General features: G+C 59.8%; 4 protein-coding genes across 5 annotated transcripts in view; 2 read left to right on the top strand and 2 right to left on the bottom strand.

Annotated features, from left to right (window-relative positions):
- Positions 1 to 1,036, top strand: part of CAMSAP3 (calmodulin regulated spectrin associated protein family member 3) — a 32,450-nt gene extending 31,414 nt beyond the window's left edge. The window contains exon 18 of the mRNA XM_074979956.1: positions 14 to 1,036. Within this exon, the coding sequence (XP_074836057.1) occupies positions 14 to 316 (303 nt within the window). The 3' untranslated portion in view covers positions 317 to 1,036. The remainder of the gene's footprint in view (positions 1 to 13) is intronic.
- Positions 1,037 to 1,321: 285 nt separating this feature from the next.
- On the bottom strand, positions 1,322 to 14,849 carry XAB2 (XPA binding protein 2). Of its 2 annotated transcripts, XM_074979636.1 has the most exons (19): positions 14,720 to 14,849; positions 12,807 to 12,955; positions 11,734 to 11,857; positions 10,512 to 10,709; positions 9,763 to 9,897; positions 9,278 to 9,442; positions 8,452 to 8,596; positions 6,959 to 7,110; positions 6,001 to 6,120; positions 5,628 to 5,759; positions 5,234 to 5,365; positions 4,955 to 5,068; positions 4,561 to 4,723; positions 4,081 to 4,271; positions 3,636 to 3,758; positions 2,783 to 2,954; positions 2,574 to 2,700; positions 1,842 to 1,948; positions 1,322 to 1,755 (listed from the first exon to the last, which is right to left on the bottom strand). In XM_074979636.1, exons 1-19 carry the CDS (start codon positions 14,777 to 14,779, stop codon positions 1,691 to 1,693), a joined length of 2,574 nt encoding a protein of 857 aa, XP_074835737.1. In that variant the 5' UTR covers positions 14,780 to 14,849; the 3' UTR covers positions 1,322 to 1,690. The 2 variants fall into 2 exon arrangements, 1 of the variants encoding a protein (XP_074835737.1); XR_012642780.1 differs by lacking the exons at positions 1,322 to 1,755; positions 4,561 to 4,723.
- Positions 14,850 to 15,043: 194 nt separating this feature from the next.
- On the top strand, positions 15,044 to 19,085 carry PET100 (PET100 cytochrome c oxidase chaperone). The gene is made up of 4 exons (XM_074979788.1): positions 15,044 to 15,172; positions 16,762 to 16,848; positions 17,288 to 17,320; positions 17,976 to 19,085. Exons 1-4 carry the CDS (start codon positions 15,146 to 15,148, stop codon positions 18,051 to 18,053), a joined length of 225 nt encoding a protein of 74 aa, XP_074835889.1. The 5' UTR covers positions 15,044 to 15,145; the 3' UTR covers positions 18,054 to 19,085.
- Positions 19,086 to 22,275: 3,190 nt separating this feature from the next.
- The window catches only part of PCP2 (Purkinje cell protein 2), a 46,302-nt gene continuing 44,156 nt past the window's right edge, over positions 22,276 to 24,421 (bottom strand). Inside the window, exon 6 of the mRNA XM_074980401.1 lies at positions 22,276 to 22,437. Within this exon, the coding sequence (XP_074836502.1) occupies positions 22,276 to 22,437 (162 nt within the window). The remainder of the gene's footprint in view (positions 22,438 to 24,421) is intronic.

Raw genomic sequence — 24,421 nt, 5'->3', positions numbered from 1 at the left:
TTCTTGCCCCCAGGAGATGGAGAAGAGCAAGGCCCATCACTTCCTGATCCTGTTCCGCGACTCCAGCTGCCAGTTCCGGGCACTCTACACGCCAGCGGGGGAGACGGAGGAGCTGACTCGTCTCACTGGCTACGGCCCCCGCACCATCACCCGGCCCATGATTGAGGGCATCTACAAGTACAACTCGGACCGCAAGCGCTTCACCCAGATCCCCACCAAGACCATGTCCATGAGTGTGGATGCCATCACCATCCAGGGCCACCTCTGGCAGAGCAAGAAGCCGGGCACCCCTAAGAAACCAGGCACCCCTAAATAACTTCTCCTGGTGGGAGCCGTGGCTGCCGTGGGGGCACAGGCCTGTTGGGGCCTGAGAATGAGCTTTGGCCCTGGGCCCCTGCTTTGGGCCCCAGCAAGGCAGGAGGGCTCAGCTGGGGAACTGCCAAATCCACCAATAAGCTATGGGGTCAAAGGGCAGAGGGGAGGAGCTAGGTACCCCAGGCTGGCTACTCTGCTCTGTCCCCTACCCATTTGAATGTCAGACTGCACCCCAGGGGTGTCCCCTGCCCTCGCTGCGGGGTGGAGCTGTGTATATTATACATACCTATACAGAGATCGAGCTATTTAAATGATTTTGCACCAATTTGTATATAAGGTGAATTGCATTTGATAAACCAGCGGGGGAGGGGCTGGGGGTTGTGTCTGTCTCTTCGTCTTGTCTCTTTTGTATTTTCTGAGCTTCTGGCACAGGTGAATTACGTCCCATTTGCCCTGGCAGTGGGGGGCCTGGGCTGTGGGGAGGGAGACAACTGGGCTCTAAGTCTCTTGCCCCTGCGCTAGGGAGCATGACTCCCCCTGCCCAGCTGGCTGTTCCCAGTGGGGGGTGCCTTGAGGGTGCTGTCTCTGCCAGCCCTGTCCTGTCCTCAGCACCTGCTCCCTTCTCAGGCACTGATGCCCCCTGCCCCCCATGGTGCTGGGCAATGCTGTAAGGAGCTGGCAGGGCCCTCACCTGGTCACTGAATAAAGTAACTTAAAGAAGCTACTGCCTGTGTCTGATTTGTTGGTGGAAGAGCAGCAGGGAGCCTGGGGCTCTAGGGCTGCTCTGGTTCACTTAAATCCCAACTGGCAAAATTTCCCTGTCACTCATAGAAAAAGTGAGGCTGCCCCCCCCCCCCCCCCCAGCAATGCCCTAGCTGGGCCAAGAGTGGGCTGGTGTCCAGGGCAGAGGCAGCAGAGGGGGTCTCTTCACCTGTCCCTCTTATGGGAGCCTGAACCAGCCATGAGCAGCCCCTTGCCCTTCCTGCCCAGCCAGCAGGCCCCTGCCCTTGCCCTAGGCGCCATAGCCTGGAGCTGGGCCCTCCCTGAGCACTGAGAGCCCAGCCAGGGTTAGAAAAAACACATTTATAGCAAACATGCTGCCTGACAGACAGTATCTGAGGGCAGCAGGGCCCAGCCCTGGCTGAAGGGCAGCCAGACTCCCCCAGTGCTCCAGGCGAGGGGTTCACAAGCCGCTGGAGTCCCCCCAGCCTGTGCACTGCTGCAGGGGAGGGGTGTGCAGTTCCACTTGACCTGCACCGGGCCCCATTCTCAAGTGAGACACAGCAGCCAGAGCCACTCTGCTGTGCCGCAGGGCACCAGCGCGGGTCCCGCACTCAGTCCAGGAGGGGAACAGGTCTGGTGCACCCCCAGCTCCTCAGTCAGCCTCCTTCAGCCCCCCAAAGACGGCCGAGGGGATGCTCTGCTGCTCCAGCTGCACCTCTGCAGGGAGAAGGGGGATGTCAGTGCTGGGGGAATCTCACCAGCCAGGCCACAGCCCCTCCCACCATTCACCCCCCCGCCCTTACCATCGGGTTCATTCTCCGCACTCTCGCCTTCCTCCTCGTCAATGTCGATCTCGTCGGGGTTGGCCTGCCGGGAGAGCGCGGCCAGCTCGCCCCGCGACGTGTCGCTCCTGCCAAGACAGGGCCGGGGGGGGGGGGGGGGGGGGGTGAGATGGGGGTGAGGCAGCTGCTGCTCCAGGCCGAGATGGCAGCATTCCTTCGCGCCGTGCAGGGCCAAGGGCCGCTCCACGCAGCGAGGAGATGTGCCACATCACTAGTGCACCTACCAGCCATCGTTCCACACTGGGGGGGTGGGAGCAGTGCAGGGCACTTACCTGGGGCAACTCCAGTTTGGTTGGGGGGGGGGGGGGAAGAGAGAGCTGGGATCATGCCACCTACGCTCTCATTGGCTGCAGTTCCCGGCCTATGAGAGCCTACAGGTGTCAGCTGCATGGGAACAGGTCTTTCCCACACTGCTGCTGTGGCTCCAGAGCGCCCCGCCCCCAGAAGGGTGGCCCGACCAGAGTCCCTAAAGCCCCTTTCTTCAGCTGGGCCTGCCCTGGGGCGAGGGGCTTCTTCAGTTTCCGCAGCCAAGTCCACGTGGGGCGTATCAGCCAGCGGCACAGCCCCCCAGCTCACAGGGACCCCTGGTTACAGGCTCACCCGTGAGAAACCAGCCCTGCCACCAGCACAGGCACACCAAGAGGCCAGGGCCAGCTGCGATGTGTAGTCCCCACAAGCTGCCCTGGCACAGACCTGACAAAAAGGATCTTCTCCTTGGGCCAGGGCTTGTCCCGCTCTGCCTCGGCTGCCAGCTGCTCTGCCCGCTGCTCCAGTAGCTTCATGTCGTCCATGCCGCTCTGCCCCGGCGCCAGGTCCGACACTGGAACCAGACAGCAGAGTGAAGCCAGGAAACCCCCTGTGGCCCCAAAGCTCCCAGCACAGGTAGGGAGGGGGCTGCTTACCTGTGCCCGTGGCATTGCTGGAGACCTTGAGCATCTGAGAGGCCATGAAGTTGACCTGGGTGTTGTAGGTGGCCTGGACGCTGCGCTTGATGCGCAGCATCTCCCGGATGGTGTCCTCGTTCCCATGCCGGATCTCAAAGTCCTTCCACGTCTGCCAGAAGGAGCCCGTGGTCTGGGGGGAGGGGGAGGTGAGTTGTGGTGCCCTCCCCATCCTCCCACCAGTACCTGCTTGCTGCCAGCCTGGCCCTCCCCCCAGCTCAAAGACCATCTCCCCCACTGCAGGGCCAACCGTGTGCCTCTAAACCAAGCCGCCCGGCCGACTCCACCATCTGCAAGACAAACCCCGAGTGGGAACCCTGCTCCTACAGCCCAGTTTAGCTCCAGGCTGCCCTGGGACTGCGGATGCAGCAGCGCCCAGAGCACAGGTGTGGGGCAGAAGGGGGAGCCCCGCACTCATTCACAGAGGCCATATCACAGCAAACCCGCTCCCCACTCACCCTAGGGCTGCAGGTCCCAGCACTCAGAGCAAGGCAGCCCCCCACCCCCTCCCTTGGCTCTGGTGAGACTGGCAGGCCCTATGCCAGGCAGGCAGGAGGCCTGGGTGCAGCACCTCTGCAGCCCCCTCATAGCCAGGGTGTCAAAGGGTGGAGCCCTCCAGTGCCAGCACAGGGCAGAGCCCAAAGCCCCAGCCCCAGGAGTGACGGTGGCAGCTGACCATCTGGCTGGGCAGAGCAGCAGGGAAACCAGGGCTGGAGTGCGGGCCTGGGAACAGGGGCACCGGGGACGATCCCACCCCCAGGGCCTCTGCAACCCTGGCCTGCTTGGCCCCCCAAGTTCAACCAGGGGCCCTCACCCGGGGGTCGCAGATCTGGGAGCAGTAGGAGTAGATGGCCCGGGCCCGGTCGATCTCGCCCAGCTTGCACTCCATGTCGGCAAAGCGCTGGCACATCTCACGGGCGTGCTCGTCCGACAGCACCTGGGGGGGAGACTGTGAGCAACCCTCGACCCCGTGGGCCCACCCCCCACCCTGATCTAAGAGCTCAGCCTTGCAGACCGTCATGCTCCAGGGGAGAGGCAGGACGCCACACAGCCCGGACCCACAGACTGGCGCTCAGACAATTGCACCTCCCCAGCCTATGGGATTTGGGCGCAGGACGCCGGAGCGGTGTCTGCTGCTGAACAGCAGGAAGGTGCCCAGGACAGCCCATGGCCCTGGCACAGAGGGGTGGGGGTACTGCTCCTGGCCAGTGCGTGCAGGGGGGAGGGGAAGAACTGTGCCAGCCCTGCCCACACTTCACCTCGATGGCCTTCTCGTAGATGCTGCGGGTGTGGGTGACCCCGTAAATTTCTGCTGCCCGCTTGATGTAGATGTTGTACATCTCGTACTGCTCCGAGGGCTGCACAGCCCGGGTGGCCCGCTCGTACACCGCCATGGCGTGCCGCGCCAGCCCGAACTCCTCCTCCAGCTTGGCATACAGCAGGTATATGGCTGCAGGGACAGGGTGTGTGATGGTGGCTGGCACGGGGCTGCCAAGCCACAGGAGTCATGTCACAAACCCCCCTGCTACGGGGGCAGAGGCAAAGCCAGCCAGGCAGAACACGGAGCTGACCCCACCACTGCCCAGGGCCTCAGACCCTCTTTGCCACACAGCAGTAGGCTTCCACACGGCGGCGTGGGCCGGGACTGCGCACCAGCGGGGGTGGACCCCGGCCTGTCAGCACCCCAGGGGAGTTGACAGACGGACGTCCTCAGACCGGGGACCCGCCCCCCCACGTACTCTTGGCGTATTTCTGGGGGCAGCCGTCCAGCGCCTGCTCGAAGAGGTCACGGGCGCGCTCCAGCTTCTTGCCGCCGTAGCGGTCGATGAACTTGGTCAGGTAGGTGTTCCAGATGTCATACACGTTCGGCCAGCGGAACAGGGAGATGCCCCTCTCGTAGGCCTGCCGAGGGAGCAGGGGGAGCGTGGCTGCCCAGTCCCCTCTGGAGCGAGTCCCATGACACCTCCCACCCCATGAGCAATCACAGCCCCCCTTCGTCCTGCCTCTGCACATCAACCCTTCCATCCCCACAGAGCCACTCAGAGCCTGTGTGACCCACCCAGCGCCACAGCCTTGCGCTGACGTGGCTGGTGTGTGCCCAGCCAATCAGGGCTCTCTGCCAGCCACCCCCACCTTGAAGCTCTCCTCGAAGTAGGCGTGCTCCTCCAGGAACAGGGCATAGTTGATGATGATCTGGGGCGTGGCGATGCGCAGGTCCAGGATGCGGTCGTACACGGCCTTGGTGGACTAGGAGAGAGCCCCGGGTGGGCAGAGGAATTAGGTGGATTGTGGGCAGGAGGGCCGCCCACTGCAGGAATCCGGGGGCCCAGGAGTCCCCCCAGTCAGCAGCTTCGGCCCAGTTCCACAGCCTCCCCTGGGGACCTGGCTCCTTAAAGGGGCTGGTAGCCTCACCTTGAAGGTGCCCAGACTCTCTTCCAGGTCAGCCAGCATGGACCAGACCTTGAGGGACTTGTACACCCGGTTCTGGACAGGCTCCGAGGCGTCGAAGTACTCGGCCTTCTTGGCTGGGATGGCTGTGGCTTTCTGTGGGGCGGGAGGGGGAGGCACTCAGTGTCCAGCAGCACGCAGGACAGGCAGTGCTGTTCAGGGACCACACAGGCAGCTCCCCGCCATCACTTGGAGTCAACAGCAGAGCACAGCACCCACTCTAACCACTAGACCCACTGCCCTTTCCAGAGGTGGGAGGGGAACCCCCCAGAGTATGGGCCTCTTCCTGCCCAGGGCTCTTCAGCTGCTGGCGGGCTGGCAGCCCAGCCCCACCCATGGGCTCCCACACCCCACTCACCCGCAGGATGCGCAGGGCCTGGTCGTAGTTCTCATGGCGCAGCTCCATCTCCCCATACTCGCACCACACGCTGGCCAGGTCATCCACCTGCTTGAAGTTCACCTTGGTGGCCTTCTCGAAGATGGTTCTTGCCTGGGAAGCAAAGGGAGGCAGAATCAGAGGGAGTCCAGCCCCCTCCCCACCTGGCCTCCCCTGCTCCATGGCTCTCTGCACTCTTTCTCCAGCTGCCTGAGAGATGCTCCTGCCCACTAGCATCCACTGCTAGCACCACGCTCTGCCTGGACACCACCCCAGGCTGAGGCTCCCAGCCCTGGGCCAGGGCAGGGAAAGCAGCAGTTTCTGACTGGTCTCACTCCACACGCCCAGCACTCACATCCTCGATCTGCCCGTTGTCCTCGTAGAACTTGGCAAAGGAGACCCAGAGCGTGTGCGTCTTGCCGGTGGCCTTGAAGGGGTCCACAGTCTGCACGGCCTCGGTGTAGGTGTTGATGATCTGGGGGCAGGTGGGGGCCGGCGTTAGACCCAGTGGCAGCAGAGAGGCAAGCTCTGCTAATGGCCTTTGCCAAACAGCCACAGCAGGGCACCCCCAGCCCCCACGTGCCCACCCTGTCCCAGCGGGCGCCTCCCCAGGACGAGGGCAGAGTTCAGTCTCCCTCCATTCCCCGCTGGGACAAGCTAGTCTCTATGGGGATCCCACTGCCGAGGCAAAGGACGGAAACCCACCCACACCACAGTCACGAGACGGAGTAGCCGGCAGTCATTCCCAGCCCCGACCGGAACCCGGGTTCCCAAGACCAGACAGGAAGCAGCGACTCCAGCACCCAGCTCCGGGGCCTGAGCAGAGCCGGTGCCTGCAGCCCGGCTGCACCCTGTTCATCCCCCAAAGAAGAGCTTCACGCTGCCACTTGCCAGAGGGAACTGCATGGGGCAGAGCAGGGAATGGAACCCAGGTGTCCTGACTCACCCCGCCATGCGCCAGCCTCTGCCTGGGGCTCTTTCCCACTAGAGGGCCCAGCCCTGCCCCGTGGGGCGTCTCAGAACCTCTCCCTGAGGGACAGGCTCTGTAGGGAGCGGGGCGATCCTGCCATGCTGCAGCGTACGTCAGCCCCAAGAGCATGGGCTACAGAGATCTGTCCTGCCCAGAGATGGCTGCACATCCCGGTAGAAAACAGATCCCACCCCCACCTCCGAAACTCCTGCATCTCCGCACCCCATGAGAGCTCCCCGTGTGCCTCACCCCAGAGGCAGCTGCACCTATGCCCACTGCCCAGGGCTGCCCAGGGGTCAGGGCTGCAGAGTGAGCAGGTGGCCGGGGGCTTGGCCGTCCCCACCTCTCGGGGCTTGCCCTCGTACAGCTTCACACGCTTGTGCCATTCGTGCACGTTGTGGGGGTTCTGGCGCAGGAGAACGCTGTTGAGCAGCAGGGGGCGGCGTGTGATCAGCTGCTCAAAGCGAGCCAGGCGCAGCTCCAGGTCCACATCATCTGCAGTGGGGAGAGGCACCGGCCGATCAGCCGCTGGTCCCCAAGAACCCCCAGTCCCTCAGGACAGCTCAGCAGGGACCCCTCTCCACCCACCACGCACCCGGGCTGTGACCTGCCTCAGATGCAGCAGGCCCGAGGCCACCAGCCCTGGATTGGCCCCAGAGTGCAAGGGCCCAGCAGCTCTCCAAGGCAGTGGGGGCACATGGGGGGGCGGGGAAGGGGTTTAATAGTCCTCCCACTTCTACCCCCTCTGACTAGAACAGGCACAGGCAGAGGGAAAGCAGCTGCCCCGGGCAGGGATGCCGAGGGGGGGGGCTCGTTTGCTCTCACGTGGGGCCGAAGCAGAGACTAGCCATAGCTGCGTCTACACGTGCACGCTACTTCGAAGTAGCGGCAGTAACTTCGAAATAGCGCCCGTCACGTCTACACGTGTTGGGCGCTATTTCGAAGTTGAAATCGACGTTAGGCGGCGAGACGTCGAAGTCGCTAACCCCATGAGGGGATGGGAATAGCGCCCTACTTCGACGTTCAACATCGAAGTAGGGACGTGTAGACGATCCGCGTCCCGCAACATCGAAATAGCGGGGTCCTCCATGGCGGCCATCAGCTGTGGGGTTGAGAGATACTCTCTCTCCAGCCCTTGCGGGGCTCTGTGGTCACCGTGGGCAGCAGCCCTTAGCCCAGGGCTTCTGGCTGCTGCTGCTGCAGCTGGGGGTCTGTGCTGCATATACAGGGTCTGCAACTAGTTGTTGGCTCTGTGTATCTTGCACTGTTTAATGAAAGTGTGTCTGGGAGGGGCCCTTTAAGGGAGCGACTTGCTGTTGAGTCCGCCCCGTGACCCTGTCTGCAGCTGTGCCTGGCTCCCTTATTTCGATGTGTGCTACTTTGGCGTGTAGACGTTCCCTCGCTGTGCCTATTTCGATGTTGGGCTGAGCAACGTCGAAGTTGAACATCGACGTTGCCAGCCCTGGAGGACGTGTAGACGTTATTCATCGAAATAGCCTATTTCGATGTCGCAACATCGAAATAAGCTATTTCGAAGTTGGGTGCACGTGTAGACGTAGCCCATGAGTCCAGCCCTCCCCGGGCCGAGCGGCACCAGCAGAGCCTCCGCCCCTCCAGAGCCATCATTAGAGCTGCCCATGAAGAGCAATTAGCTGCCAGAGTTTGGAGGCCAACTGCAGCCCTGGTGTAAGTGGTGTAAGTGCAGAGCTCAGCATTACTCCTCTGCCCTCCAGGGCTACACTCGGGGCTTTGCCTCCCAGGCAAAGGCCAGCTGACCCCTGCTGGGAGCCCCAGAGTGCTGCATGTTACCCCAGCAGAGCCCAGCCCCCGACTCACCGTCCTCCTCCTGCCCCAGCTCGGAGGTGGTCTCCATCTTCGCTGCGATCATGCTCTCCTCGAATTGGGCATAGCTGTCGAACACCTGGGTGAAATCCCGCACCGTCATCACCGTCTGGATGGCCTCCTCGTACACATCCCGGGCCTGGGACACATGGCACTGTCAGCAAAGCCCCTGCCCCGCCCCACAAAGGGGCGCCCCAGCCAGGCCCCAGCAGAGACATGGGAGCTATGCAGACGCCATCCTGATAAGCACGTCCAAGGTGCAGCTAGGATAGGGAATGGCGGCCAGTTTATACCGGGATCCGTCGCCCAGGGCCGACATAGCCGTCTCTGGGGTGGGCGTGGGGCTGTCGTCCCTTGCCTGGCGCAGAGCGGATGCTGCCTCTGGGGTGAGCTTGTCAGTGACCCCATAGAGTCCTGCACACTGTTTAACCCCTCACACCCCAGAGGCAGGCACGCTCCAGAACCAGGGCAGCCATCCCTCCGCAAATGTGCCCTGGGTGTCTTCCTCAGCAAACAGCAGTCACCCCGGTGCCTGAGTGAGTGGAGAAGCCCAGCTGTTTTCCATATTGGGGCAGTGCACTCAGACACCCCACCACAGCTGGCCTGGCCAACGCCCCCATCTCCAGCACTCTGCAGCCAGGGCAGCATAGTGGGGAGTGGGGAGGAGGAGGAGAACGACCAGCCCTGGGAGGACTTCCCCAGCCCACTTCCCTTCTCCTAGACCTTTAACCCCTGCACCCACCAGACCAGTGGGAAAGCCATGGCCAGCAGCTAGCACCACCCACAGCACAGCGGCTGTCCTGCCCAACCCCCGCAGTACCTTTTCGAAGTGCCCACTGCGGATGTAGTAGTCCGCCAGGGAGCACCAGAGCTTGCCCAGCTGGTCGGTGAAGCGGGTGAGGCCCCCGCGGATGATGGCCCCGACATTGAGGGACCTCACCTTGTCGGGGTTCTGGGAAATGAGGTCACACAGCTCGTGCCACAGCTGGGGAGAGACAAGACATCCAGCAGCCGGGTATGGCGACGTGCACCACTCAGCGCCCACCGGGGCCTCCCTCGCCCACCTGCCAGGACTGCTGTGCCCATGTGAGAGCACACTCCAGGACGCTACTCCAGCTCCCCCTCTAGGCTGGCCTGTCTTCTTTGCCCATCCCCGCTACCTCCCACCATCACCATGGGCCCAGCCCCCATTCGCTCCTGCCAGCCCACCTGGCACCGTCCAGGCTTGGAGACCCTGCGTGGGACAGTGCTGAGCAATGGGGTGGGCAACTGGCACAGCTCCACCCCAGCAGCCTGGGGCCTCACCTGGTAGTTGGATTTCCCCTCCTTGGAGACAAATCTCTCATCATTGACTATGACGGCCAGGCGGACGGCGGCCTCGTCCAGTCGGTCGATGGAGCGCAGATATTCTATGTACTCCTCGGCGTTCTCGGGGCTCAGCTGCAGCACACACAGCAAGGATGAGCATCGCCAGCCACCGAGCACCCCCTGCCTCCGTGGTGCTGCCCTAGAGCAGGGGCAGCTGCACAGACACTCACAGAACCATCGCCATTCGGCAGATGTAATTATGGCGTTTCCAGGGATGTCCATGTGGCAGCTAAATCGGTAAACCTGCCTCCAGGGTTTTGCAGGTTAATACTGTCCCAGGGTGCGCACACATGCCCTGCTCTCCAAGCCCACCACAGTTCACTAGCCCCCTTCTGCAGGGAACCAAGGGCACAGACAGGGGAGAGATGTGCTGGCTGGGGCAAGGGCGAGTGGAAGGACAGTGCAGAACTCAGTGGGGGACAAAGACTCAACTCCCTGCTCTGCCAGTCCCTTGCAGGTCACTCAGCCCCTGATCAGAACGTCCAAGCCATCCCCTCAAATCCGTCTGCCTCCACTGCGTATGCACCATGCGGCTGTGGGCAGGGTGAGGGCTGGTGTTTGACCCTATGAGGAGCAGAAGCTCCAAGGTCTTTGTTCTGATTTCCAGATCCATGGTGCAGAGACAGGGAAACCCCAAGGAGAGGGCTCACGAAGGAGCAGCTCCGCAGGGAGGCGGACATCCTTACCTTTAGATACCTGCGGTAGACTCGCACAGCTGTCTCAGGCAGGGGGTACAAGCGCACAAACTTCAGGTAAAGGGGCCAGATGCGATGGTGCTGAGTGATGGGCAGTGCCCGGAGTGCCCGGTCAAAGGTCCGGCGTGTGCGGGTGATCCGGCACTGGTCCATGAGGAACTGGCAGTAATCCAGCCAGATCCGTGGCATCTGCCAGTGCAAGAGGCAGGACTGGTTACCAGGGCAGGCCTCTGGGGGAAGACCTGACTGCTCCCACTATGGCTGTATTGCCACTGCGATGTGGTACAGCTGTCCCCAAGGACAAACCATTCTCCCAAAAGAAGGGAGCCCTATGCCTGACAGCAAGGGAACCTCACCGGGTATTTAGATTTTCCCTGCTCCTCGTGTGTTTTATGCTGATTGGATCAGCGGGCAGACAGGCGCAAGGGAGGGCTGTGGATAGTCAAGAAAACCTAGAGAGCCTCGCCTCTTCAAGTGGCTGGTTCCAAGCCATGCAAAGGCCAGAAGTGAGTGGCAGCCACCAGTGGGATTACTGCCCCTGGACCTCTAACCCCTGCACTCCCCGGCCATGTTTCCTGTTAGCTGAGCACTTGGGGGCCACTCAGGAGAGATTCAAATGCTGCTTGGCTGATCAGCAGAGTGCCCACAACTAGCAGCATGTGCTTCTGCTGGTGGTGCACATCAGCTCATGCCAATGCATGTAACAAAAGTTATTCTGCGCATGAATGGAACAAATTAGAGGGAAAATTGCCCATCAGATCAGCAATCTGGGCTTAAATACCAGCTGCCACTTGCAGCAGGAAAGCCATTGCCAGCAGCTAGCAGGAAATGAGCTGGCTAGGTCCTAGGCTGCTTCCCACTGGCTCCCCCGCCCCTCAGCTCACTGACAAGCTGAGCACAAGAGGCCTGATCAGTGCTGATGCATGCTGGCTAGTGACGGCATGGGGAGCTGGCTCAGCAGCTGCCCAGGCTATGCCCGCTCTGGAGACACACATGGGACCCAGGCAGGCAGGGGTCTAAGATGTGTGGGGGGGCCCATGGTTGGGTGATCTATAGGGGGAGGAGTGTGCAGAACCTGGGGCAGAGGCTGCCCGCAGTTGAGGACTGGGCTATGCAGAAGGCCCACACCCCTTCCCATGTTAGCGAGGGGTCTTCATCTACTACCCTCAAGCCCAGCAGCTTTGCCACTCGGCCGTCTCAGGCCTCCCCATACCTTGTGCATGAAGACGAGGGCACGTTCGTGGCAGTTGTTCACCTCCTCATAGCTGGGGTCAGTCACACACTTGTTCTTCACCTGCTTCCGGCGCTGCTTGAGGTAGTTGTACCACAGCTTGTAACTGCAAACACCATGGAGCCATCACCACCAAAGATTTCTATAGGCTGAACTCCTGTCCCAGCCCTCCCAGAGCCTCCTGGCCTCCTGCTGGGAGGGGTTAAGTGTGCAGGAGCCAGGAGCTGCTGATACCTGGTGCTCCCGCACTTCTCTGCAGTGCTTCTCATAAAAGCGCTGAGCTCCTAACGGGTGCATCTACTCTGCAATCTGAGGTGTGACTGCAGACTGTGCCAACAAAGACGAACTACCTTCCATCTAACGAGGCTGACTGACAGCAGACAGCAGTACAAGCGAGCCCATGAATGTACACAAGAACATTAGAATGGCTATGCTGGGTCAGACCAAAGGTCCATCTAGTCCAGGATCCCGTCTTCTGACAGAAGCCAATGCCAGATGCCCCAAAGGAAGTGAACAGAACGAGTAATCACCAGAGTGATCCCTTTCCTGTCATCCATTTCAGCTACTGACAAACAGAGGCCAGGGACACCACACCAACCCAGCCTGGCTCATAGCCATTGACAGACCGAACTTCTATGGATTTATCTAGTTCTTTTTGGAACCCTGTTAAACTTGATCTTCACAGCCTGCCCTGGCTATCCACACACTGCACGAAGCAAACCTTCCTCTTGTTAGTTTTTGGTACCCATTAATTTCACTGGGTGACCCATAGTTCTTGTGTTATGGGAACAAGTAACTAACTTTTCCTTATTCGCTTTTTCCACACCAGTCATGACTTTATAGACCTATATCATATCTCCCTAAGTCTCATTTTTTCTAAGCTGAAAAGTCCCAGTCCTTTTAATCTTTCTTCATAACATACTCAGGTGACAAGCATCTTTCCCGCCATTATTTGAGCTCACCAGCTTGGCTGCCTCGACATGTGCTGTCACATCTCTCATGGCAATATAGACATGCTTGAAGAGTTCTCCAGGTCTGTGCTCCCAGCCACATACCTGCCTGGCAGCTCCTTGAGGGCTCGCTCATAGATGAGGTTCAGCACTTGGCGGGGGGCATTCTGCTTGAACTCAATGTAGCGGATCCAGCACTTGACAGAGAAAGGATTGCGCAGGATTTCTTCCTCGTACTGCAGATCCTCTTCCTCCTGCACATGGGTGGCAGGGGTTAGAGACAGAGTACAGGCCTTTCCTTCATGCCCAGAAGTTCGGAGCACTAGCAATACTGCTTCCAGGACTTAAAAACAGTTTAGTGGGGAAACCACCAAGGGAATCCAAATGCCAAAACCACATTTTCCTCTATGTATTGAACGCAATGTTTTCTTACTCAGCATTTGCCCCCTCCATACTGAAACCCTGTATGGTCCACATGGACTTGATCAGGGGCTTGAAATGCAAACTTTACTGGCTCATTAATGTGGGGTTGCCTGGAAGGGCCAGAGCTTTGCATTTTTTTTTTTTTTTTTGGTCACCACAGGGTTGTTCGGGAAAGATACGGCTGAACCAGTACAGTAGTTTTTACAGCAAAACCGCTCAGAACTGCACCTATGCTAGCTTACTGCTGTAGAGTCTGAAACCAGAAAAAGAACAAAGCTGAGACATCAAAAGCCAAATGCCCACTCTGAGGCAGAGGCCTGGGTGAGGAATCATGACATGAGAGTTGCTCCAGCACCTAGTAATGACAGACTGAGGGAACCTGAGTTTTCTAGGGTCCAACTTTGCAAATCCACAGCTCTGGCAGGATGAGGATGACCAAACCCTACTTTGCATGGTAGTGTTGGCACGAAAAACGTTATTATATTCTGATCTCATAGACATTGTTTTGTAAATGAATGCTTATTGATGTTCTCCATAAGGTTCAATATTGAATTTAGCATTGTTAGTGAATCCTCCTTAATTTTCAGTATTGTTTTGTTAATGAGATCCTGTTCATGTTCTATACGACCGAATAACTCTACCTTCCTGTATTTTACTTTTTGTTAATAATCTATTGGTACTTGACCTCCTGCTCAATAGGGAATTACCAGAGCGGAATGGCATAAGACCAGTAAGAATTCAGTTTGAGCTGGGGGAGTGGATAAGGGAATTATAAGAAACTCTCCCCTGGTTTGTTGGGAGGGGGTGAACAAAGGAGGAGAGAGGTATAAGTATTGCACACTGCTTGTTGCAAGGTGTGCAGGCTTTGAGGAGAGATCCCCCTGCACCTTACTTGGCATGACAAATAAAGATTCTTCTTCCACTCTCGGTGTGTTATTGGGCCAGCGTTGCACACCGGGCACGAACTGCCACTGTGCCACCTTAAGAAGGAGGCAACAGTAGGGAGAAGACCTGGAGACCCTGGGGCTGACAGACTTAGCCTAGTCCCCTATGAGGAACAGCACTGGAGGGCTCTGGGTCCATGGGGAGTTAGGGGGCAGCCTCAGGAGTCCATGGGGAGGAAGGGGGCAGGGCTGAGTCCATGGGAGGCAGCTGCAGGGAAGGGGGCCTGTGTGGAGTTAGGGGGTGGAGCTGGATCGATGGGGGGCTCTGGTGAATGGGGAGGGGGATGGGGTGTGCATAGGGAACAGCGCTGGGGGCTCTCGTGCGGGAGGAGTTAGGGGCCGCTGCTGGATCAACGGGAGCAGCGCTGGGGGCTCTGGTGCGTGGGGGGCAGGTGGCAGGGCTGGGGCCATGGGAGGCAGCTGGGAGGGGTCTGTGGGGAGTTGGGGGCAAGGCGGGTTCCTCGGGACACAGCAGTGGGGAGCGCAGGGACCGTGGGAAGTCGGGAGGTGGAGGTGGAGCTGGATGGATGCGGGTAGCGCTGGGGGCTCTGGTGGGGGGGGCGGAGCTGGGTCTGAGGGGCAGGGTTGTGGGGGCGCCGAGGGGGTTGCACTGGGGGGGGGTACGGTGGCCGCAAGGGGCCGGGCACTCACGAAGAACAGGTCCGGCTTCCCTGCGCTGGCGCCCACCGGCGCCTCCTCCAGCTCCGGCATCTCGGCAGCCCCAGACGCTACTCCCAGGACTCGGACTCTGACAGGCCACGGCGCTCGGTGATGACGTAGCTATACACGCCACTGCGTCACAAACCTCCCGTCAGCACAAGGGGGAACCCGCCTCTGAGGGAGGTATGAGTGTACTTCCGGTGTATCCCCACTTGAGCGGACCACTTCCGGCCAGGCGCCATCTTTACTCCGGCGACGGGGGGAAGGATTTCTCTCCCTGCCGAATTTCAACCACTGGGTGACGCTGCTACTCCCGGTGGCCAATAACTATCGAGTTTATTGCTGAGTGGGAGGCCGGAAGTGGATGCCTCTGTCTCTTGAGGAGAGGGCGGAAGTGGCTGGGGCGCAACGAGCAGGATGGGGGTAAAGCTGGAGGTGTTTCGGGTCAGTGGCAGGAGCGGAGTCTGCGTGGTGCGAGCGGCCGGGGTGGGGGGAAGAGAGTGGGCTGAGGGGACAGAGAGGTACGTGGGCGGGTCGATAATTGGGGCGGGGTCTGTGGCTGGCTCAGGGGCGGGGCCCGCTGTGATCCCCTCCTCCCCCACTGGGCGGTGTGACTCCCTGGCCAGCGTCTGGACTGTGGCTGGTGCCCCGGTGGCAGCTGTTGTCATCTCTGCCTGTGTGCCCTGGCAGACCCGGCTCATGCACGGTTGCTCCCCTCGGCCAGGTAGCCCAGCGTGAGCTTTCCCTGTGATACACACCCCACCCCCATTTGGGGTGCTGCCTCTGCCCCTTAGTGCTGGGCTGGGCGGTGCTGGGTACCAGAGCGACTAGCTGGAGTCAAGGGACCTGCACTGAGTCTCCCTGAAGGGAAGGGGAGCCCAGGGTCTGCTGCCGAGTGCAGAGATGGTTAAAACATTAAAATTGAAAGTGGCCATTATGGGGCACCCCAGAGAAGCAGGAGATAGATCTGCAGGTCGAAGCAAAGAGTCCATGTTGCCAGGCTGAATCACTGACAGCTCAGTGGCAACCCTGAAAATGGGGCTGTTTGGTAGTAGAGAGTCAGGATCCAACATGATCTGAGATGTTGGACAGCACAGTAGAAGGATTGTAGGAATTCTTCTACACTGTGCCTCTTATCCCAAGAGGTCATGTGCCTTTATGGTAGGAGAGGGAGGGGACTCCACCTTTGCAAGGGGTGGCCTTGCAGTGAGGGAGTGTGGCAGCAGAGGACACCCCCTACCCGCCCTCAAATTTAAGGCACTATTCAGCAAGTACGTAAAATGTGTCCTGCAAACACATGCAGTCAGGTCCTCCCTGTTAAGTGAAAGTGCTTGGGCAACAGCTTTGCAAACCACTTCCAAAAGTGTGAGTTATTTATGCTATCCTTAGGTATTTTCTGGACTCAGAGGAAAGGAGGGCACTTTAAAAGAGCTACACATGCACATAAAGATCTTGGATCAATAGATTTTAATGGAACCTGCTCAAAGTGAAGTCCTGGCCTACAATTGAAGCTTACACTTGCATAGCTGTGTCTGACAAGGACGTGAAAAAAATCCCTCCCCTCAGTGACAGAGCTATGCCCATAAAACTCCAGTGCAGAATCAGCTATGTCGGTGGAAGAAAGCCTCTGTTAGCAGAAACATTGAGAAGTCCTGTGGCACCTTATAGACAAACAGATTTTTTTTGGAGCATAAGCTTTCATAGGCAAAGACCTACTTAATCAGATGCATGTCTTTTTGTTTTTATGGCTACAGACTAACACAGCTACTCCTCTGTTATCTGTTATCAGACCTAATGTTGCTGAGAAGTTGTTATTCCAACATCAGCTGATGTATTCATTCTGTGCTAGGAGCAGTGCTGGCCTACGGTCTGTCATGTGGATGAAACTGTTGAATTAATCATTGGCATGTTCTTTGCAGGGGCTTTGCTTAATGCGGCTTCACGCTATTTGTGATTTCGTGCAAGGCCATCTTTAAGGTGTTTAAATGGTGCACCTTAGCTTGGCATGCCCTCTTTCTGCTTCTCCTCTGCAGATGGTTCTGTATTTGACCTTCCCCGTTGCCATGTTCTGGATCTCCAACCAAGCTGAGTACTTTGAAGAATATGTCATCAAAAGGAAGGTGAGCATGGTGTTCTCCTCTCCCAGGGGAGTGCCAGATAGCGATTTGGGCAGGTACTACGGGGAGGACTCTAGGGTTGTTTCCAGCTCTAGGAGTGTATTGTGAGCTAGAGGTTACAACAACAGGGACAGTAATTCAGTCAAAGCTCATGGAAGGGAGTTAGGGATGATGTCTGTAGTGGGCATTTCCTGGAGCAGACTAGGCAGGTGCACCTCCGTTGCCATGCCCTGCTTCTAGCCCACCTGTCTTAGGAGAGACACCTGCCCAGCAGCAGTTGCTATGGGGAAGGAAGGAGTGGTAGGCAACCCAGCAGGGTCTGTTGGATTAGTTTCTCCTTGCCATCTGTGCCAGTAATGGTGCTCATTCCCCTGCCGAGTCACTGACCTGGGCATCCCCCAGTTGGTAATGCTCACTGAGACCCACTTTTCTGTTTCCTCAGAGGGAGATTTACCCACCTGATGATGACCGCCAGGTAAGCGTGCTGTCCTCCGCCCCATACATGAACCTTGTTGAGAATGTGTCCCAGCTCGGGAGGCCTCTCATGAGCCCTTCCCCCTGATGACATCAGGTAACCTGCCCCCAGCAGGTCATTTGGGTTAACAGCCATTGTGGGGTCAGATCTTCCTGCCTAGCTATGCACAGGCCTGTGCCATCACCTGGGAGGCCTTGACCAGAAAGATGAAGCGCTCCTTCCCATTGCCTTCAGAGCATCATGGAGCCAAAGCCTAGCTGCTTTGACCCTTCCTAGCTGTGGTACTGCAACAAGGAGGTTGCCTGGTGTAGCTGTCCCAGTCTGAGGCTCCCCCTCCCCCCATCCCATGACTTGTCTGGTATTTGAAGAAGCAGTTTGCCCAGCCCCTGGAGGGCTTCAGACCAACATAAGAGGTTCTAGGAGTCCGTCCTTCTCCACCAGTAAGAGATCCACATTAAGTGCATTCCAGGCTCCATTATCAGCAGCAGCATCAGAGCTGATTTCTTGAGTCAGGCTCTAATCACTAGGAGGCAGCAGGATCTCTCCCACCTCCACCAGCTGTGCAGCTGGCTCTGAGGAGATGAGGGAGGGAGATGAAGTAGGTGCACAGTGATGCTGACTGACCCTGACCCTCTTCTCTCCCTCTGTGTCTCAGAGGAAGGAGCTGGAAGATTTCAAGGAGCGGATGCGGAAGAAGCGTGAAGAGCGGCTCTTGCGCACAGCTCAGGAGTGACAGCAAGCTGGACTGAGGGGAGGTGGGGGACCATGGCCAGGGTGGGGGAAGGACACCCCCCTCCAACACATGGCTTCACACACCCTCTGTGCAAGTTACCACCAAGGGGCTTTGGGGGATGCTGGCCCCTTGGCACTGGCACAGCTGCAGTTGGCTGTTCTCCATGGAGAGCTCCAGGCACATGGGGCAAGGGAGCTGTGGATATAACGGGGAGGGGGGTGGGGGTTAATAGCAAATAGTGACCTGCTGTCTACTCTTGGGGTCGGGGCTTTGCAGGTGTTCATTAATTAACCCTCGCAGGCCTTCTGGGTGGGAGGGAGGAGGCTCAGAAGGACACTGTCCCTTCACACTGCCAGTTTTCTCCACCAGTAAAGGGGGCGGTGCAGCTCGGTAAAGTTCTGTGAGGGGCTTGGCTAGGAGCAGTCTGGGCAAGGCCTTATGTTGCATGAGCAGTGCAGGGGCCTGGGGTGGTGTCAGGCACAGGGGCTTGGCACCAAGGAGCTGGGTTTCACCTTGTGTTGTCTTGTGCTGCCTGTCTTGACAGGCTGGCGAGGGAGGCAGGGAGCCGGAGCTCTTGCACCAGGTGGCTGCACTCTGGGAGAGAGTGGTGGGGCCTGAGCTGGAAAGACGACGGAGCCCCTTTTAGTTCTGTAGAGGTAGGGATGTGCAGGCCCTCTGGAGAACACGGGCTCCGGGAGTGAGCCGCTAGGATTGTTCTGGTGCTGTCTGACTCCACGGTTCCCTCCCGCTGAGACCCGCCGGGACGATGTGGCTCTGCCAGACTCTGCTGTGTGTTGTCGCGTGTCCTGCTCAAATGCAGCATCTGGGAGGAGCCGACACCCTGTTCCACGGGGACTCTGCTAAGGTGGCAGCTCTGCCGATTTGGTCTGCATGGGGCGCCGTGTGCAGAAGAATCCTCCAGTAGATGCATCCCCTGGAGGCACTTCCTTTGGGTCTGTCCTCACCTAGCCGGCTTCCTACTTGATGAACTAACTAATGAAACCCTCGACCGTGAGTTGTGTGCTGACCTCGCTTTGCCTCTGGACTCCTCTCTTTTGGCCTGATCTCACGGCTGCAGACAAGTCTCTGGGCGCAGCGTCTTCGCACCCTCTTCTCTGGGCTGAGGCCACCTGTATACGGTATTAGATACCCAGCGGTTCCCCTGGGCTGTGTCAACCCTGGGACAGTGGGCTGGGCTTGAGGTATTGGCCTGACTGGCTGTACATATGCTGAACGCTGGAGCTTAGAGGAGTGTTTCTGTGCGTGTTCTCCCACCGCTCTTGAGGCCCTGGCATGTGACACGGTGCTAGCCTCTCTGTGCTGCCCTTAGCCACTGACCTGCCGTTTGGGTGTGGACAAGTCACTTGCCTTTGGGCTCCAGCCACAGCAGCTGCTCGTCCCTCTCCCTATGTCTGCCTGAGCCTGCAGGCAGCTCTGCGGAGTTCTGTTGTTTGTGGCAGGCCTTTGAGACGTGATTGGGAGAGAGCCGCTGGGTTAGGAGGCTGGCTGCTTTGCCCCGGGAAACCCAGGCTGTAATGTCCCTTCCTTTTTCTTGTTCCTGTTCCTTAGCAGCTGGACAGGAACGTTCCAAAGAGCCGGGCTCACTCTGCAGAGCCCTGGGGCCACCTGGGCACAGCTGAAGTCGTGTGTGGTTAGGGAGGTGGAGAGCTGGGCTCCCACTTTCCAAACTTGTCCTGTGGCCCCAACCTCTCCTCTTGGGCACGCCCCAGAGAGCAGGAGCTCTGCCAGTTCCTGGCTGGGAGCAGAAAGAGGGAGGGATTCCTGGGAAAGCCATGACCTACCTGGTGGTTCCAGATATGCCCCCGCCACCTTTCCGGGGCGCTCCATGAAGCAGGAGATTTCCCCCTCCCCCCCAGAGAAGACAGCTGGGAGGGGCTGCAGGCAAAGGCCTTGGGCTGCAGAAGAATTTACGTTACAAACTAAAACCCCTGGAAGTAGAGTCATTACTGACACTTCCGGGAGTGCCGATCCCGTGGGCTGTTGTGGGGGTTACGGGTGAGAGGGCGGAGTTGTGGGTGGAGCTGGGGTAGAGCTGTGACTCTGCCAGGCCACCGCTCCCCACCACCTGAGGGGCTGGGCTGGGAAGGTGTCAGGTTGTGTAAGAAATGGAGCGGGTTGCAGAGCTGCAGGTCCCAGCATGCAGTGAGAACTCTACCTGCACCCACGGGACCAAGCTGCGTTGCTGCTTGGGGGGGTGGGTTGTGGGGGGGAGAGGCAGCACTTTTGTGTTGAGGCAGTTGAGCTGCCCCCCACCCCACCCCCAGTGCCCCACTCCAAGCATGTCAAAGAGCCTGCGCTATAGGCATGGGCAGCTGGTAGAGCTCTGCTTCCTCTTCTGCCACCTTGCGCCCATGTCCCCCTGCTCCCCTCCATGGCTGGAGACCTCCTCCTCCCCTGTGAGGGGAGCCCTGACCATCCCTGGCTCCCAGGGGTTTGGCTCTTGCTCAGTGTCTGCTCTCAGGCTGCTCTGGCATCTTTCCAAGCTGTGGTGTTCTGAAGAACCCCCCAGCCTCGGTCCCGCCCGCCTGACTGGGCACCAGGAACCCTGTACCCATGTGTCCCTCTAAGCCTAGCGCACCGATCTGTGCCAGGCTTTGCCCCTGCACATCTCTTCCAGCCCCTCTCCAGGGCTCCCCCCAGATTAGCACCCACCAGCCCTATCCAGACCGAGCAGCTGGGACGCTCCAAGTGCCTGCCCCCGGATCCTGGGACTCCGCTGAGAACTGGGCCTGTAGACAGAACCCACTCACCCCCCCATGCCTGTGGGTGGGACCCCCAACTCTGCTATAGCCCCCCCCACCCTTGAGGCCTTTCAGTGAGCGCCCAGCACAGGCCTGCTCTTATGAAAGCTCTTTTTATTGCAGTTGTGCCTTGTGGGGGCAGGGCACATGAATAGGGACACGAACAGCAAAGGAGGGGGAGCCTTGCGGTCCCTGCAGCGTCAGGCTTGGTGGGGAAGCCCCCTTGAAATCACTCAGGCCCTGGTGGGAGCCCTGCCTGACTGGCGTAGGGTGGGGGCAGGGGTACAGGGTTCTACACTCCCACAAGCCTGGGCAGGGCAGGCCATGCAGAGCGGCCCTGAGGCCTGCGGGGGGGAAGGGGGGACCCATTGCACAAACTGGGCCCCTCTGCCTCTAGCTGCAGGACACGTAGGCTGGGGTGGGGGCGGGGCAAGTGCGGAAGCCAAGTGCCTGGCCGGTGCCTGCTGCCAGCTGGGACAGGGATCAGACTGGCTGATCTAGTCCATGCACCCCCCCCCCAATGGCTGCTGCCCCCTTCTCGGGGTGAATGGAGGGGCTACCTTGGAGCCACCTGTGTTCATGCCCTGCTGCCTGCCCCTTGCTGCAGCTCCGGGGTCCCAGGAGAGCCTTTCCTGGGGCTGGGGTAAGTGTGTCCTGGCTGAGGCCAAAGCAAGGGGCTCTGAGGCCCTAGGCCCATCTGGGCAAGTTTGGGGTGAGTGGCTGCTGGGGCCTTTGGCCTGGAGGGAGGGGGCCCAGCATTAGAGCTCAGCAGCTCTCAGGTGGAGGGGTCACTTGGGGTGTGAGGTGGTGGGCGGGCTGGGGTGAGGGATCCAGAGGCTGGCTCAGGGGCGTAGGAGCAGGCAGTTGTCAGGGCTTTACAGAGGGGGTAGGGTGGGGCTGCTGGGCATGGGGACTCCCTATGTGTGGTTGGGCTGCTGAATAGGGTGAGGACTTGGGAGCCTTGGGCAGGGGGCACTTGAGGGACATCTTGGGAGCTGGGGCTGAATGGGTTTAGGAGTGGGCCTGGGTTGGAGGGGGCCTGGGAGGGGTCTTGGTGGGCTGAGGGCAGAGGGCCCTGGAGCTCTAGATGAGGGATCAGGGAGAGTGTCCCCGGGCTTGCGGGCAGTGGGGCTGGAGGTTCTCAGAGCACTGGGTCAAGGGAGAGTTGGGGGTGGCCAGGGCTCAAGTTCTTGGGGCCCTGGGACTAGGGCGTGCTGGGGTCCGGAAAGGCTGGGGAGAGTGGGGGGAGCTAAGGCAAGGGTGGCTCAACTGTGGGGGCTGGGGACTTTAGTGGGTCCCAGGCACTGGGTCTGGGAGCAGTTTGGGGGGGTTCTGGATGCTGGGCTGGGGAGCTGGGACCTCCACCCCCCCAGGATAGTTTGGGGGTCGGGGTAGCCTGGGGCCTTGAACACTGGAGGGGTCCAGGATACTGGGGCAGGGGGAGCAGGGTGGTTTGGGCGCTAGGGCTGGCTAGCACCGGGTTGGGGGCTTTTGGGCTCGGTGCTGGTGCTGTCCAAGTGGCGCCCATGGCTGAGGTTAACCAGGGAGCAGTAGTTGTCCGTGGGGCTGAGAGGAGCAAGTGGAGACAGGGCGGCTTCGGGCAGGGCTGGCTCCTCACCCTCCTGCAGGGGCAAACAGAAATGTCCATGGTGCCCACGGTGCCTGCCCCTTTCCCTGCCCAGCAGGCCAAGGCCCACCCCTACCGCGCTGGCCCCACAGAGCAGGTCCAGTCCCACATGCCAGCGCCTCTCTGTAGGCCTTCACCCCCAATCCCTGCCCAGGTCTGTCCTCTGCCTGGACAGCCCACAGCCACCCATCCCTGGCCCGTAGGCCTTCAGCCCCCCCCCAGCCCAGCCCCCACGGAGCTTCATCACCGCCCCCAGCCCAGTCCCATGGAGCTTTATCCGCAGCTACCAGCCCAGCCTGGAAGGCATACACCAGTTCCCACAGACCACTGCCTCCCCAGAGGCCTAGACCCCTCATCCACCATCCCCTCCCCTCCCCTCCTCTCCCCATAGGTCTACTTCCCCTCCACACACACAGCATCTCTTCCCCAGGGGCATTTGTCCCCCCTATTCCTGCCCAGAGGCCTATCCCCCCACAACACACACACCCATCCCCATAGGCCTGTATTCCTCTCCCCCTGACCCCCAGCAGGCCCATGCCTCTCCCCTAGACCATCTTCTCCCTATAGGTTTCCACCTCCCCAGATCCTTCCCCATAGGCACTGCCTCCTCCCATCCCTGTCCATGGGCTTACAGCTGTTCCCCACACACCTCCCCACAGGCCTACACCCACCTACACACCATCCCCAGTCGTAAGACTACCCCTGCCCCGAACATCTCCAGCAGGCCTATGCTCCCCCCACCCACACACCATCCTCCCCAGGGAGGCTTGCCCCTACTCCTCCTCACAGACCTACCCCCACCACACACCATCCCCAACCAGCTGGCCTGCAGCCCCGATCCCTGCCCTATAGGCCTATCCCATGTGGCAGCAGCAGGCCAGATGCCAGCTCTTGCCCAGGCTGCAGGCACTGGCTAGGAACTGTCTAACTCATCGCTGGAGACGGGCCTGGCTCGGCGCAGGGCTTAGCCTCTGCACTGCTTGGCAGTCGCTGCACAATAATCCCACGCCCACCATCAGCCCCGGGCTCGGGCGAGATGTGGACATGTGGCTGGCTAACCTTCCAGGGGTTTGCCCACAGCTAGTGACCTCAGACTCAGCCCCCGGCCCTGCCTCAGCCACCCAGCCACACCATGACAAGCAATGGGCCACACAGCATCACTGCGGGGCAAAGGGTTGGTCGCTCTCCTGGTCGTGCCTGGGGAATGCTGCCCGCCAGGAAGTGGCTCCTGTGGGCTCGGACGCTGTGGCCATGTGTACATGGTGCAATGGGGCCAACGTATGTCAGGTTGACGTACAGGCACTGAAGGAATTGCTGCTGCGGTTTTTCATGTCCCTGGGGTGGCTGGTGGGGTGTGTGCATAGGAGTGCAGGGACTGACTCCAACTGGGGTTCCTGGGGTTGTGTCAGCCCTGCTGGGAGCCCTCAGCTGAGTCCCTGTGGGCACAGGCAGCCCCAGGGAACAGGGCACCCATGGTGAGCTCTGCGCACCAGGTGGGGAACAGAGTCTGCACAGACACTGCGTCGCTCTGGCTGTGCTGACCTGGCCCTTCTGCCTGTCCGGGTGGTGGAGTCGAAGGGCCGGGCGGGTGCTGTGCATGGATGGGAGCAGCGCGGTAGCGGGCACATGTACGGAGCTTGGCAGAGGAGAGCAGCTTTACCTCACCTGACTGCAGCGCAGAACGAAGGACATGAAACTGGTTCTCCAGCTGTTTGTCCTGTGACAACCCCTGTTGCCCAGCAGGGCTGTGTGCGCCAGTCCCTTGTCAATCAATTCCTCCAATGCCACCTCTGCCCCAGGGCTGCCCTTTGGGGAAGTGACGCCCTGGGCAAACCGCTCTTTTGGCCCCCTTTCTTTGGCAGCGGAGCAGGCTGAGGTGGAGGTGGGCTGGCTCCGTTCAGGCTGCCAGCCCTGCTGTGCACCTGGCTCGCACCTCATGGGCCTCACGTGGTGACCTCACAACTCCCAGTTTAAGACAC

Source organism: Carettochelys insculpta, chromosome 29 (genome assembly GCF_033958435.1).
Source record: "Carettochelys insculpta isolate YL-2023 chromosome 29, ASM3395843v1, whole genome shotgun sequence".
NCBI classification, from domain to species: domain Eukaryota; kingdom Metazoa; phylum Chordata; order Testudines; family Carettochelyidae; genus Carettochelys; species Carettochelys insculpta.
The sequence above is the reverse complement of the archived record's forward strand: the minus strand, read 5'-3'. Positions and strand labels throughout refer to the sequence as shown.

Bases quoted from the DNA above. Each gene is read 5' to 3' on its own strand.
- PET100 (XM_074979788.1), top strand. From the start codon at position 15,146: ATGGGGGTAAAGCTGGAGGTGTTTCGG. The intron at 15,173-16,761 runs GTCAGTGGCAGG...TCTCCTCTGCAG, and splicing joins TAAAGCTGGAGGTGTTTCGG to ATGGTTCTGTATTTGACCTT. The intron at 16,849-17,287 runs GTGAGCATGGTG...CTGTTTCCTCAG, and splicing joins AATATGTCATCAAAAGGAAG to AGGGAGATTTACCCACCTGA.
- XAB2 (XM_074979636.1), bottom strand. From the start codon at position 14,779: ATGCCGGAGCTGGAGGAGGCGCCGGTGGGCGCCAGCGCAGGGAAGCCG. The intron at 6,121-6,958 runs GTGGGGACGGCC...ACCTGCCCCCAG, and splicing joins ACGAGGGCAAGCCCCGAGAG to ATCATCAACACCTACACCGA. The intron at 5,069-5,233 runs GTGAGGCTACCA...GCTCTCTCCTAG, and splicing joins AGAGTCTGGGCACCTTCAAG to TCCACCAAGGCCGTGTACGA.